This window comes from Zalophus californianus, chromosome X (assembly GCF_009762305.2).
Source record: "Zalophus californianus isolate mZalCal1 chromosome X, mZalCal1.pri.v2, whole genome shotgun sequence".
NCBI classification, from domain to species: Eukaryota; Metazoa; Chordata; class Mammalia; order Carnivora; family Otariidae; genus Zalophus; species Zalophus californianus.
In genome coordinates, this window is record NC_045612.1 from 101,585,758 (window position 1) to 101,599,224 (window position 13,467).

Sequence of the window (13,467 nt, forward strand, 5' to 3'; positions counted from 1 at the left end):
TGACTTGTAGATATTGAAAAATGAGTAGAATTCAACCTGTATGATAGAAGCTGCCAGACTTAGCATGGCCAAGAGAAGTTTGTGAATTTTCATCCTATGTTCTGTACACATTTGTTAGTTACTTCTGTACATCATTCATTAGGTGAGCCACTCGCTGTACTTCTTTTATTTTCCTTACTGAAGAAAGACATTAGAGATTTTAAATAAATATTTTCAATTATATATTAATCAACAAAAGAATCACATTGTCACTTTTCAAAATACTCCTTTTTCTCTAAATTAATAAAGATGACTGGATGCGATAGTGACCCCATCTGGGGGCTTTGAGAGATAATTCTGCTCCATCATCATGATGAAACCAAAAACATGGAGATAAAGCTTATCTGACATTTTGCTGATTTGTTTATTGCATCATGCTAGTGAGTATGGAAATATGCACGGGTGCAAAAGATACTTAAAAATATCTGTTTACGAACACAAACTTAAATAGTCATTGCAATCATCTGACATGCTTAATACTAGTACATCTTCATGAAGATGTTCAATTAATGAGGTAATTCCAGCAGTCACATAGTATAATATGAAGAGCAGTGGGCATGGAAGATGGAATCCGAGGCATAATTTTGTCAGCATTAGGCAGAACATGTGGTTTCTCTTAAATTCCATTTTAATGTTATAAGATAAAGGAGTTAAACTAGATTAGTAATCCTTAAAAGGAAAGCATTCCACCACTCCCCCCAGCCCCCAAGGGTTATTATTTAGAACAGAATGTATAACAGGAGGGTCTGTGGATAGGTGATTTCTGTCCTTTTGTCTTTCTCCTTCCTGTGGTAGGGTTCAAGAGATACAAGTTATGTCCATAGAACATAGTGTAAAGTCTCTGGGCTAGACTAGCTAAAATTAGGAGTAGTTAGATTAGCTCTTAATAGTTCTGAAGTGTGACAGCCCAGTGATCTTTTGTTGATGCAATAAGGAATTTAAAATAATGACCTGTATGTGTGTTTGTTTACAGAGTATGGTAATTCTGGAAGTGCTGGAATTCTCAGAGGTGACTTGATCTCAAAGTCAAGCTCCTAATACAGTAGAGCTTATGCATGGGGAAGATTGGGGTGGAGTATACCCTTCTTATGGTTGAGTTTATGGGCAGGTTTTACTTAAAAGAATAATCTTGGAGAAAATCTACAGTGATTAAATAAATTAAAGTAGCTTGGGAATATATATGGGTAGAAAATAGACTCTGTATAAGAACTAACTTCAGGATCCTTTTAAAGGTCAACTAGAAAGGACACTTGAGTAGAGCAAAATTTTACCCTGAAAATTTACTGACAATCCCTGGATTCATTGTTTGGTGAAGAAGACAAAGTTTATGTCTTCTGCAAAGACTGTCCATGACAAGAAATTACAAAATCCGGAAGGCATTGGCCACTGTGGTCCTCAGTTTAGATTGGTTGAGAACTTGTCCATCAGATGCAGCTCTCTCTAGTGGGAACTTTTAACCATTAATGAGGAACAGCATGGTGAAAGGAAAAAGTTCTTAGTTTCAAGCCACAGAACTTGCTTTGAATGTGATCATGGATGTGACACTTCACCTCTCAGAGCCACCTCAAGATTGTGGTAAAGATCGAATGACTTGGGCGCCTGGGTGGCTCAGTTGGTTAAGCAAATAAAAGATCAAATGACTTAAGATATGTAAAAGCATACATTTTAAAAATCTACATGTTACTTTATAAATACAAAATGGTAGAAATCCTTAATATCCACAATTATTTCCATCATATTATATATTAGCTTTGAATGGCCAGATTTTGAGAATTGAGACAGAAATTGATGGGAAAAAGAAATGGAGGAATGACTGATTTCTCCTTCTGGCCTTTAAAAGTGTAGAGGTATGTTTATAATACAGGAAATGGACTGGGATCAAGAAGATGTCTTTGCTATTTCCATTGTAAGGACCAGCCTTATAGATTATCAAGTGGACCAATATAAGAAATGCTAGGAAGTTCTGCTTGTCCCAAATATGACATGAAATGCTACCTTTTCCTATTTCATTTAGGTTTGTCGGTAGTATCTGATTGCTTTGAGAAAGCTTAATTTCTCCTAATCTGTATGAAATCAGTTTGAGAAAATGGCAGTTTTAATGGGGATGGTCAGAATTATAGAAATGAATCAGTGGTAACTTCCTAACCCAGGTAAAGTCAATGAAATCAATGGGGGGGAGACAATATGTCTCAACTCTTTCGGTCTTAGGGCTTCTGAACATGGTGGTGTAGCAGGGTGCTGATGAGAAAGATACTGTCAGGAAAAGAAGATAACAGGAAACAGATGCATAGAGGGCAGAAATAAGCTGACTACTGAGTGCTGTTCCTTATGGCAGCTCTACTCCTCTCCATCTTATGAGAAGCCAAGTTGGAGAGGGGAGTCTGCATTTTGGGAGAGATGGTAGTTGAGGTAGGTCTTAAAGGATTACTGAAGGAATGGTTGGGAAAAGGGACCAATATGAATGATCTCTTACCAACAATGTAGTATTTCAGGTCATAATGTTTGGTTCTGTGGTGCCTGTATTGCTAGCTAAGGTGTGACGAAGTCAAGGAGCTTACTGTTTAATTGTGGAGTGAGGTATGTTCATGGATATTGGGCCAAGAATGAGTGTATGCTGAGTGAATTTACCAGCCACTCTAGCAACATAGAAGAGGTAGCAATTCAGGATAACCTATGAAAAAGCTCAAGAGTGTATGGAGTGTTCAGTGGAGAGTACATTGTTTACTTACGAAATGTAGAGCATGGAGCATGAAGCTTAGTTGTGGATGATAAGAATGAAGAGGATGATTAGACACAGTGTGGAGAGGTCATGACAACCAGACAAATAGTTTATGCTTAATTCAGTCGGCGATGAGGAGTTCTTAATGTTTTGTTGTTGTTGTTGTTGTTGTTGTTTTCAATGCACTGTTGAAAGGTTAGTCCAATAGTGGTTGGGAAGAGAATTCAACGGAATAATAACAGGAAGTAGGGAAACCAGTTAGGAAGCCATGGTGATAGTCTAGATGAGAAACACTGAGTACCTCAAATAAAGGGGTGTCTCTGGGAATGAAAAGGAAGTGATAGTGTAGAGCAGTGACTTTCAAAACTTTCTGTACTCGGAGCAATTGTTAAAACACAGATTGCTGTCTATCGCCTGCCCCCACTGCCCACAGAGATTATGATTCAATAGGCCTTGAGTGTGGCCTGATATTTGCATGTCTAAGAAGTTTCTAGGTGATATCAATGCTAATGATCTGGGATCCACTTTGAGAACCAGTGGTCTACAGACATTAAGAACTAACCTAGACTTTATTACATGTGAGGGCCAAGAAGATGGTGAGCTGAAAAATGTCTCAGAATTCAAGACTCACTGAGTATGAAAGTCTACATATGAGTTTCAAGAATAAAATATGCATCAAGATATATTTATCACATTATAATAATTTCAAAATAATGTTGACTAAACAGATTTTTTTCTAGCTATATCCTATTAATATAGGTAATTACCTTGTTACAAGATATTATAAAACTTATACGTATAATTTGCCTATTTAAATTGTCTTCATTTCTATGGAGCTGAAATGTTTAAATTATTGGCCCTGCAATTCGTACCAACCAAAAGAAAGGTGAACTTGTTTTCTATATCTTCAATTCTTTATTAAGATTTATGTGCTATTGGGAAAAAAAAGAGTTATGTGCCGTTAGATATTTTATACCCTATATTCTTTAATTTCCATAATGGGCCTTAAAATTGCTTTTATAATTCATGTAAGCAGTTTCTCTATATGTGTTTAGTGTAATTGTCACATGAGATTTGGACTGTCTGGTATCATATGTGTAAATATTCATAGTTTTGTTGCTATTATAATTACAGTGTCAAGTTTTTGACCTCCAATCAGTGTTAGCAGATGGAAAAGTAATCGTTCTTTGGATCAGAGACTTTTCAGACACACACACACACACACACACACACACACAGCTATGAGAAAGCCAGTGAGCCTCCCATTTAATACAGAATAAATCAGGGGAAAGAAAAAAACTCTATGTGGTTGGGTCTAATCTATCTTAAATAGTGGCTTTATATGTGAAAAGTAATGTATAAATATGTTAACAATAGTTTAGACAAATGTTTTGGCTTTCCTAAACATCAGTGGGTAATAAATAATACCTCTTATAAACATGACCTAGAATGTCAAAATGAGATTTATTGGATTTGAAAATTTTAAGTAATACCTAATCTTCAGTAATCAACTTTATCAATGCAAATATATTGATCTTTTTCCACTTCGTAGTCTCTTTCTAATTTAACACCTCCTCGGATAGAAGAGAACATGGCCCATTAATTGGTATGGTTATTCTTATTTGCATATGTGTGTGCCTGTATGTGTACACCCCTATATGGTAATACATGTGTATTGTTGTACACATGCGTATACACATACACTTTTTAATAAAATTTTCTAGAAAGAAATTATAACAGAAAACATAAGTAAAAACTTTGGTAAAGTTCCACAGGAATTGCATAATTTGTAGGGTGCTAAAAATGTAACAATTACAGTTAATATCCTTAAATAATATTAACAAATTAATATCCAAGCCATGTAATACTATACCTGCTAATTTTATTTCACTGAAATAAATAAGAAATGAGCTTCAAATAATTAATATCCAAGCCATGTAATACTATACCTGCTAATTTTATTTCACTGAAATAAATAAGAAATGAGCCTAGCAACAGAATTCCTATATTAACAACTTCTCACATTTGTAGTTTGCTATCCCTTTATCAAGGTTAATTCTGTTGAAAATTTAGTAACAAATCCTTCTTACAATCATTTAAAATGTTTTGAAAGTAGATGTTAATCCAGTTTGGTGAGCAATGTCATTTGCTAGAACTAACTGGGTCTTATTAGCATGATATTTAAATATGTAAAGCTATTTGGTGATTCCTGATTGTCATCCTTTAAGAAGGAAAACTGTTCCTCTGATCAGTCATCATCGTATGCAAAAGTAATCATTCCTTGGACCAGGGACTTTCAGATATTTACAGGGGACTATGAGAGCCAGTGGGTTGCCCATGTTCTCACAGCGTGGTTAGAAAAATGTCAGATCCTGGTTCATTGCTTTGTCCACTCCAGCATGCTGAAACCCAGCGTACTTTATTACCTCTGTTTATAGTATCAGGTATTGATTGTCGGTATATTATATGCTAATATGAATATGTCTAATCTCACCTAAAGAAGCAATGATTTCAGTGCACTTCTTTGTATTAAAAACAAAAAGAATTGAACAAAAAAGCAGAAATGAGAGAGGAAGGGAGAAAGGGAAGGAGGAAGAAAAAAGAAAAAACACACAGTTGTCCAAAGTGTTGTATTTTTGCTTTTAATTCATTTGTCTCCCTCATATATTTTTACAGTGCAATCCTTTCTTCTCCTATTTCAGCTGCTACTTCTGAACTCATTTACTCATGAGGTAAAGAAATATTCCAAGTTATATTTAACAAAAAGCAGGCAGTGGGCTGATTCTTGAACCACCAATATATCTTAACAAAATCAATATATTTTCTATCTAATTCTGAAAAGTATGACCATGAGATTAATCTCATCGATTCAAAAGCTGATGTACTGGGTAACATCCTTTAATTAACTCCACAAGGTTGGGAAGTTACCTCATTTTCACATTCTCATCCTCAAAGCATTCAAAGATAAACCAGTACCTTACCTAACTAGTAAAAGAATCCAGCCAATATAGGGTCACTCTTCTGAGTCAATTTGCTTTATTTCTTAAATTTAATTTCTCATGTTTTTTTGGAGTTTGCTCTTATGAATTTAAAGTAAGTGAGTGAATGAATCTATAAACTATGTGATTATCTTCATTCTAGATAGGTATTTCTAATATGCATATTTTTCTTTGTAAGTTTTCTTTCCTCTCCAGATATTTGGATTTGAAATAACTCTTCATACCATATCAGTACTATGTCTTTTCTGTGTTACAGGATGTTACTGGTCCTTGAAACTTTATTCTTTTTGATTTCCATGAATTATTTTATTTTTTATACCAACATTGTAATGATAAATAAATTTTCAAAGCTGCAGAGTGGAAAGAGGAGACTGATTGATTTGAAGCATTTTTAAACCAATCTATAGCACTCAGATTATTTATTTGCGATTTAGATATTAGTGTAACTTGAATGTAGGGCCATTTTCACAATTATTGAGAGTACATAGTCCATATTAACAAATGTTTACTTTGCTGTCTGTGTAAACACAGTCATTATTATGTTAGTATCTATGCACGTTAGAAGTAATATTTAACTAAAAGTAAGGTTACAATTTAAAAATTATAAAGTATGTCTGAGTAATTTGAATGCTTCCAATTTACAGTGAATCCATTTGTAATTAATTTTACCTTTTTCAGTATGTTATTGTTTGTTAACTTGTTATATAAGTCACCTTTAATGCTAAGACTTTAACAAAGCCTTAAATTTCATTAATCTTAAATCATACAGCAAAGCACAATTAATAGCTGTTAAGCAAACTGAAACATTAAAAAATCAAGGAAAACAAAGTGTTGTCTTTCTCAGTTTCTCTGTCTCTTCTTTCTTTTGTGTCCATTTATCTGTTTATTAAACTTTCGTATGTTTTACTTTATTTGTATTTTGTATGACTACACAGTCATGTTAAAGCTGTTAAGATGAAAAGGTAAGTAAAAAATTAAATTGTGCAGAACCTATGCCTGGTTTATATTCCTCCCTACCATATTATAATCTTTATTTGATTATTTTCTGTGTATTCTAAAACCTATCTTGTGTACATCGTCTAACTTTGTGTGATTTAATTGTGATTCTAGTTCTTCTGTGGTCATATATTTTCTTTGAATTCAATAATAATTTACGTAATAATTAAGATGATTTATCCACATTGCTTTCAATTTCTTTAAGTGATTTATCATAATTCTGAGTTTAAAAAGCAGGCATTATATACTTTATATGTTTTAAACTTCGGTGACTCACGAGTGAGCTATTAAATTATGGAAGCTTGCTTATTATGCATTTCTTTGATAAACTTGTATAATAATTCTAAATTACAAAACAACAAAGACCAAGTATTGATATATAAAAATAATTGGTTAGAGAAGTGCCTGCCGTAGAATTGTTATGACCTAGTGGTAAACCAGTGAACTCTTAAGGAAGCATCTAAATTTTCCCTACTCCTTGTTCCTGAACAAAGAGTATTAATCACACAGATGTCAAATGGCTGGTCTGATCTGGTCAATAGTATAGCCAAAATAATTGGGTTGAGTACTTATGGTTATTTCCGTTACAAAATTGGTTGCTGGTTAATTCGGTTAATACATTGGATGTTCTAAAACTAGTAGTTGGTATTGTAAGTACCTTTTCTATACAAAAAAAAAAAAAACAGAAGTTATATTTGCTATGGAAAATAGAGTACATAACATATATTCTGAACTTCAGGGATTAAAAAATCTGGTGAGACAAAGCATAAAATGTTGAAAGTAAAATAACATTACATTCAAATATGTAAGATACTGAAGTACAATGTAGGGTACTGTACACATTAAATGAGGAATAGAGACTCCTGATAGATCATGTGGAACCCATTCCCATAAGTTTTCCTATCCCCAGAAGGCTTCTGGAAAATTCCTCTCAGAGAACATATCTGAATGCAAGTGAATAAGATGGACATTGTAAGAATTGTCTAAATCCACTAAAATTTATTGACTAAAACATTAGCATCTTGACTCTCATTAGTAAGACATTACTCTTGTGGTAGATTTCAAACTAATAATGAGCTATTTGTTCTTTTCAAAGTCATAATAATAATAATTACTACGGATCTGTACTGTCTGAAAAGGTAGCCACAAACCACATATGGCTGTTGAGCATTTGAAATGTGGCTACTCCAAATTAAGATGTGTAAAATACATAGTGGTTTTTGAAGTCTTAATAGGAGAAAGTGAATGTAAAGTATCTTCTTAATTTTATATCAATTATAGGCTTATATGGTATTTTGGGAAATTAGGAATAAAACATTATTACAATTAATTTCATCTGTTTCTTTTTACTTTTTAGTATGGCATCTAAAACATTTAAAATTACATATATGACTTGCATTATATTTCTGTGTAGCTCCATTGCTACAGACAAAACCCTTTGAATTCAGAGGAGAGAATTTACTCTAAGTTGATAAAATCTTAGGGAAGTATTCATGTGAAAAGTGTCTTATTCCTAATATATCCTAATACATCATCATCCTGCCTCTGCTTGTATATTTTCAGCAATGGGAAACTCACTACTTTAAAATTAGTGCTTTTAAGAAAGAAAAAATTTTGGCACTAATCAGTTTTTCCTGTATTAAACTAAAATTGAGGCTCCAAGTAAATTTCTACCCATTGATTCAAGTTATTCACTTTGGAACCACACAGAATAATTCAAATCCCTAATCTGTATAATGGCCTCTTAAACAAATGCAGAGTAATCTTTGATCAGGAAATCCAGACCCTACATATACTACTAATAAAATCTAAGTTTGCATTATCTTGCTTGATTAATTAGTAAATCATTTTGTGGTAGTATTTCCTAAAAGCTATTTGTGTCTGCTTATATTGTTTTTGTACTTTGTGGTATCACTGTTACTAGAATTTGGCCAATCAGGTCTTTTCAATTTTATAGAACAAAAATTGGGTTATTTAAAATTCTAGACCATTCAAGAGCTCCTTGAAATGTTTATTCTACTACCCCATGATTAGTCATTCATTTACTTAGTTTGTCGGGCAATATTCATTTATGAGTGCCTACGATGTACCAAGAGTGACTCCAGGTTGAACAAGACTTGACAAATACCTTATCTTCATGGGGTGTTCATGGAACTCATCCTTCTCATTGCATGTCTTTTTGCATGCTTTTTGTGTCTCCAAATATTTCCTGATGAAAATACCGCACAGAGCAGAACAAATACAAAGCCCTTTGGCATCTTCTTTGAAACTACCCTGTGCATTGATACAGATTAATTAATCAACAAGTTTTGTTGTTCAGAATGACACAGTATTACCAAACTGAGTCTCAGTTTCTCCATGCTCACCTTTGGAATTTAATGATTTTGTCAGTTACCTTGGTAAAATAGAAATGCTCTGGCAACAAGCATTTATTTTATCCTTCATAAACCATATGTTTTCAAAAGAGAATCTTTTAACAGAGTCAACGGATGGGTACGATTTTGAGAGGAGACCAAGTCAGTACTTGTCGAGCATTTATTGTATGTCATATGGATACATAGGATTTGGGGAGAAAATGATAACCCATATTTATTGAGCATTTATTGTTTCTCAGACAACATTCTAACTACATTTGATCCTCATAACAACCCTATGCGGTAGATATCCTTCTTATCTTCATGTTACAAATAAAGAAACTGGAGTTCAAGGGGGACACATAACTTGTCCAAAGTCCCCCAGCTACTAAATGGTGGAGCCCAGATTCAGTTTTGGCATTCTCATGCAGGAGCATAGGCTCTTCACCAGAAGATTAAAAAAAAAAAAAATTCTAAGGGCCAAGAAGCAGGGAAGTACCCAGAGTTCACCAATAGGCCTGTAAGAAAGCTTGATATTAAGAGCACTTAAATAAGGCTAGAAAGGTCCTTGGGGCAATATTAGGGGAAGTCTTGACTATCGTGCTGGAGTTTAGACTTCATTCTACTTACACTTCTTGAATAGAGAAATAACTTAATGAAAGCCATGTTTTTGGAACATATTGACCTGATCACAGTGCACAGGATAGAACTGGTCATATGAGAAGGAGATTATACCCCTGTAAGGAGGTTATTGCCTTAACTCCTGTGTAAGGACTATAAGAGATGCTATCTCTGGGAATAGAAAGCAAGTAGATCATGGTGAATGAATTCACAATTATTTGATTTGATTAGATATTAGAGTGAAGTGTTGAAAAATAACATGACTCACACTTTAAGCCTGGGTGACTGAGGGGAAAAAAAAAAAGGTCTTCTATTTACAGAACTAGGGAAGTTGGTGTTGCAAGCGGCTTGGGGGGAAAGATAATGAGCTCATTTCTAGACACGTTGAACTCTAAGAAATCGGCTGGCTATTGGAAAGTCTATGTTGAATTCAAAAATTCAGCTTAAGATGAATATCTGGGAGATACTGTGAAAGTTATAGTTAAATTTGGGAAGATAATACAATGCATTAGGCAAGGAGTATTGAGAAAGATGCTTGGAGGCCCAAGTTCTGAGCCTTTGAAACTACACCCTGTATTTGATTATGGGGAGAGAGGGTGAGCTAGAGAGGTAGCATGCATAGAAGTAAAATAGATAAATCTGCCTGCAAATGGACCCATGTTATTCTGACACCCAAGCACTCAATAAAAGTTATTTTAAAAATACCTATTGTTGTATTTTCACATAATTATGTAGAACAATGCAGTTGCTCTAATTAAATATTAGCAAATGTGAACAATTCAATAACACAAAATAGTATCAAAATAAGATTGTTTAGTTATGATTCGAAAAGTTGTTCATCTTTTTGCATTTATAATACTTTGAGAAATATGTTTTAAAAGTGTAGAGGTATGTTTATAATACAGCGGTGGAAACGTCCCTTAAGCATATTTACAATACTCCCATTCTGTACTGGTTCAAGAGCCAACTATGACATTTCAAATTGCAAATGTTCATTAGGATTTAAAAATAATACTGAAAATAAGTCACTTTTTAAAAAGAGCCCATAAATCCTTTCTGGTGTGTGTAAAAGTGCCTGACAGATAAGTGTCTATTTGTGTTGTATGTGCGAATCACATTCTCGTTAATATTATTTGATTATTCACTTTTTCAGGAGTAGATATTTGTTTTTTCCTTGAACACTTATCTTTATTGTCCTCTAGGAGATGCTGTTTAATAAAGAAAGAGTAAGATTATGACTGGGCATGTGATGGGGAACAGTAGGTGGGGACCAGACTTGATGCATGCCGTCGTCCTGGCATAAGACACCAGGGGTCGTTCCTGAATTGGTTTTACAAATGGGCAAATGTGTAGCTCTGTAAGAAAATAAGATTTCTATATGTCATCTATGAGTTTTCAGAAGCTATCAGGAATAAAATATTTTTAGTGTTTTAATGCAAAGAAATTGAATACAGGGTAAAGATCAATAGCATATTTATTTTATTAACTGTTTGAACTTTGATAATTAAATATTGCCCACTCTTTTGAATATATATTTGATTTCCAATGCATTTTTAATCATCACTCCTCTTCAAGTGGTTTCTTTAGAAAAAAGGGGCTTTAAAGTTTTTTGAGACTATGGTCAATATAAATTTCAAAATGAAAGAAACTTATGTTTGTCAAGTTGGAAAATATATTCAGATTTTTTATGTGAAATATTCTGGGTTCATTCATTTGAATTTTTTGTGCTACCAAAGAAAGTATTCCTAAGGCAAGCTCATGGCATTGTTTGTCTTATGAGAGCGTGCCTGTCAAATTTTCCATGCTAAAAATGTCATTTAAAATATTGGAGCAGATTGCCGTGTAGTTTTTCTGAGGGTAAGGAGACAATTCTGCTTTTCTACCTGAGGTTACTGTTACTTGGTGAATGACGCAATTTCTGATAAGACATATTTACACAAATGGTATTTATATCAGAATATTTTAAATAAGATCAAATTCAACTTTAGAATATGAACAATTAGCTCAATCAAATATATGGAAATGAACTTTTGTTGAAAAAAGAGAATGACAAATTGCATTATCTTGCATGTATGTTCAGCTCTGATGATGTTAAATGTTTGTCTTTATTTGCATCCTCAGGTGCTTTCCCAGTTGTATTTCAAAGCCTTCATAAAATATAATATGGAAGCATAATGCATGTCATTATTTTAACAACAGGAGGTTGAACAAATGTAATTTTTTGCGTTTATGTTTCTAATAAAAAGTAATTTTGATTTAAATTAGCACTATCTTTTTTTTTAGGCCTCCATTCCTTTGAAGGAATTGGAGCAGTTTAACTCAGATATACAAAAATTGCTTGAACCACTGGAGGCTGAAATTCAGCAGGGGGTGAATCTGAAAGAGGAAGACTTCAATAAAGATATGGTAAATTGGTGTGATACAAGTATGAATGACCTAGGAGTGGAAATGAATAAATATTTGGAAAGAAATTAGATAACTCAAGTCTCCAACTAAGTTCTCGGCGCATACCTTGCACATTTTGTGATTCTAATGATTTATTACAAATGCAAAGTATTCTGGTTGAATGTTTATTATGAATGCCAGATTACTGTGGTATGGTCACATAGGAGCACTTGCAGATCCTAAGAAGTAGTTCCGCAGTTTTGCTTTGACCTGTCCTATTTTCAAACTCAGAGGACAAAATGTAATGGAGGGAAAAGAGTTAAATTAGAAAATAAATCGGAAATTTAATAAGAAACTCAGCCATCAAGGATGGATGGTGTTTTGTGTCAGTCATGATTTTGGTAATATAACGTTTATTTCAGAGGGAGGGTATTAGACACAATATAAAAAATATTTATTAAAGTTTACCACAAAGTGGTTTTCACAAAAAGTTGATGAAATAGTACAATAGATGTCTAAAATATGTACAAATTCATGCTGCTTATTTCATGGGAGTAAAGAAATATAACCATGTGGGCTGTTCCCAAACTCATAACATTCTCCTTCAACCCTGATTAATTTCAAAATGTCTGTTACATTTCTCTCTGGCTTGAATATTTCTGCATCACACCTCTTTTCACTGACTTTTTTCTCCTTCCACGTCCTTGTCACAATTTCCTTTTCCCTCTTCCACAGCCATCACCAACATGGCATTCCTAATTTCTACACATCATGCTTGAGATTTCTCAGACATGTATCAATGTTAGGAAATTCTCAGACAATGCTTTAAAATGACATTAAAAGGCAATATATGAATTTTAGTTAGTAGGCATGTGAAGCAATAGGAAAACTATTTTCCACCAGTCTTAGTTTGCACTGGTATCAATTCTGAATTCCTAGAGCAGCCTGAATCAATCAGTACTCCCCGTGTATGGGGTTTGGTGGCTTTGCCAACTCAGCTCAGCAAAAGAAAGCCAAGAGGAGGCTTTCCAAGATGCTGAGGTACAGCTACCTCTCCTTCATGTCAAAGAAGAAACCAGAGGGTGCTGAGGTGAAAAAGAGTACTGCTTACCTCGGGCTGTTCACCAGCTCTGCCCTATGGCTAGCCCTTACCTGCTGTGGGAGAAGAAGTGAAGCAGGTTTTTGTTGTTGTTGTTGTTTATTTTTTGTCCTCAGCCCCAGCAAAGGAAAAACTAAAAGGGAAAGACTTTTTAAAATAAATAAGGTCTTTCACAGATGATAAACATATGTCCGTTTTATTTTATTACACTAGTAATTGACAAATCTCAGATAAAATGCCATTCCTCTGAAAAAA

General features: G+C 33.9%; 1 protein-coding gene across 2 annotated transcripts in view; it reads left to right on the forward strand.

The window, feature by feature from the left end:
• Positions 1–13,467, forward strand: part of DMD (dystrophin) — a 2,214,577-nt gene that overhangs the window by 986,133 nt on the left and 1,214,977 nt on the right. For both annotated transcript variants that reach the window (XM_027607979.2, XM_027607980.2), the window contains exon 38: positions 12,012–12,134. In XM_027607979.2, the coding sequence (XP_027463780.1) occupies positions 12,012–12,134 (123 nt within the window). The remainder of the gene's footprint in view (positions 1–12,011; positions 12,135–13,467) is intronic.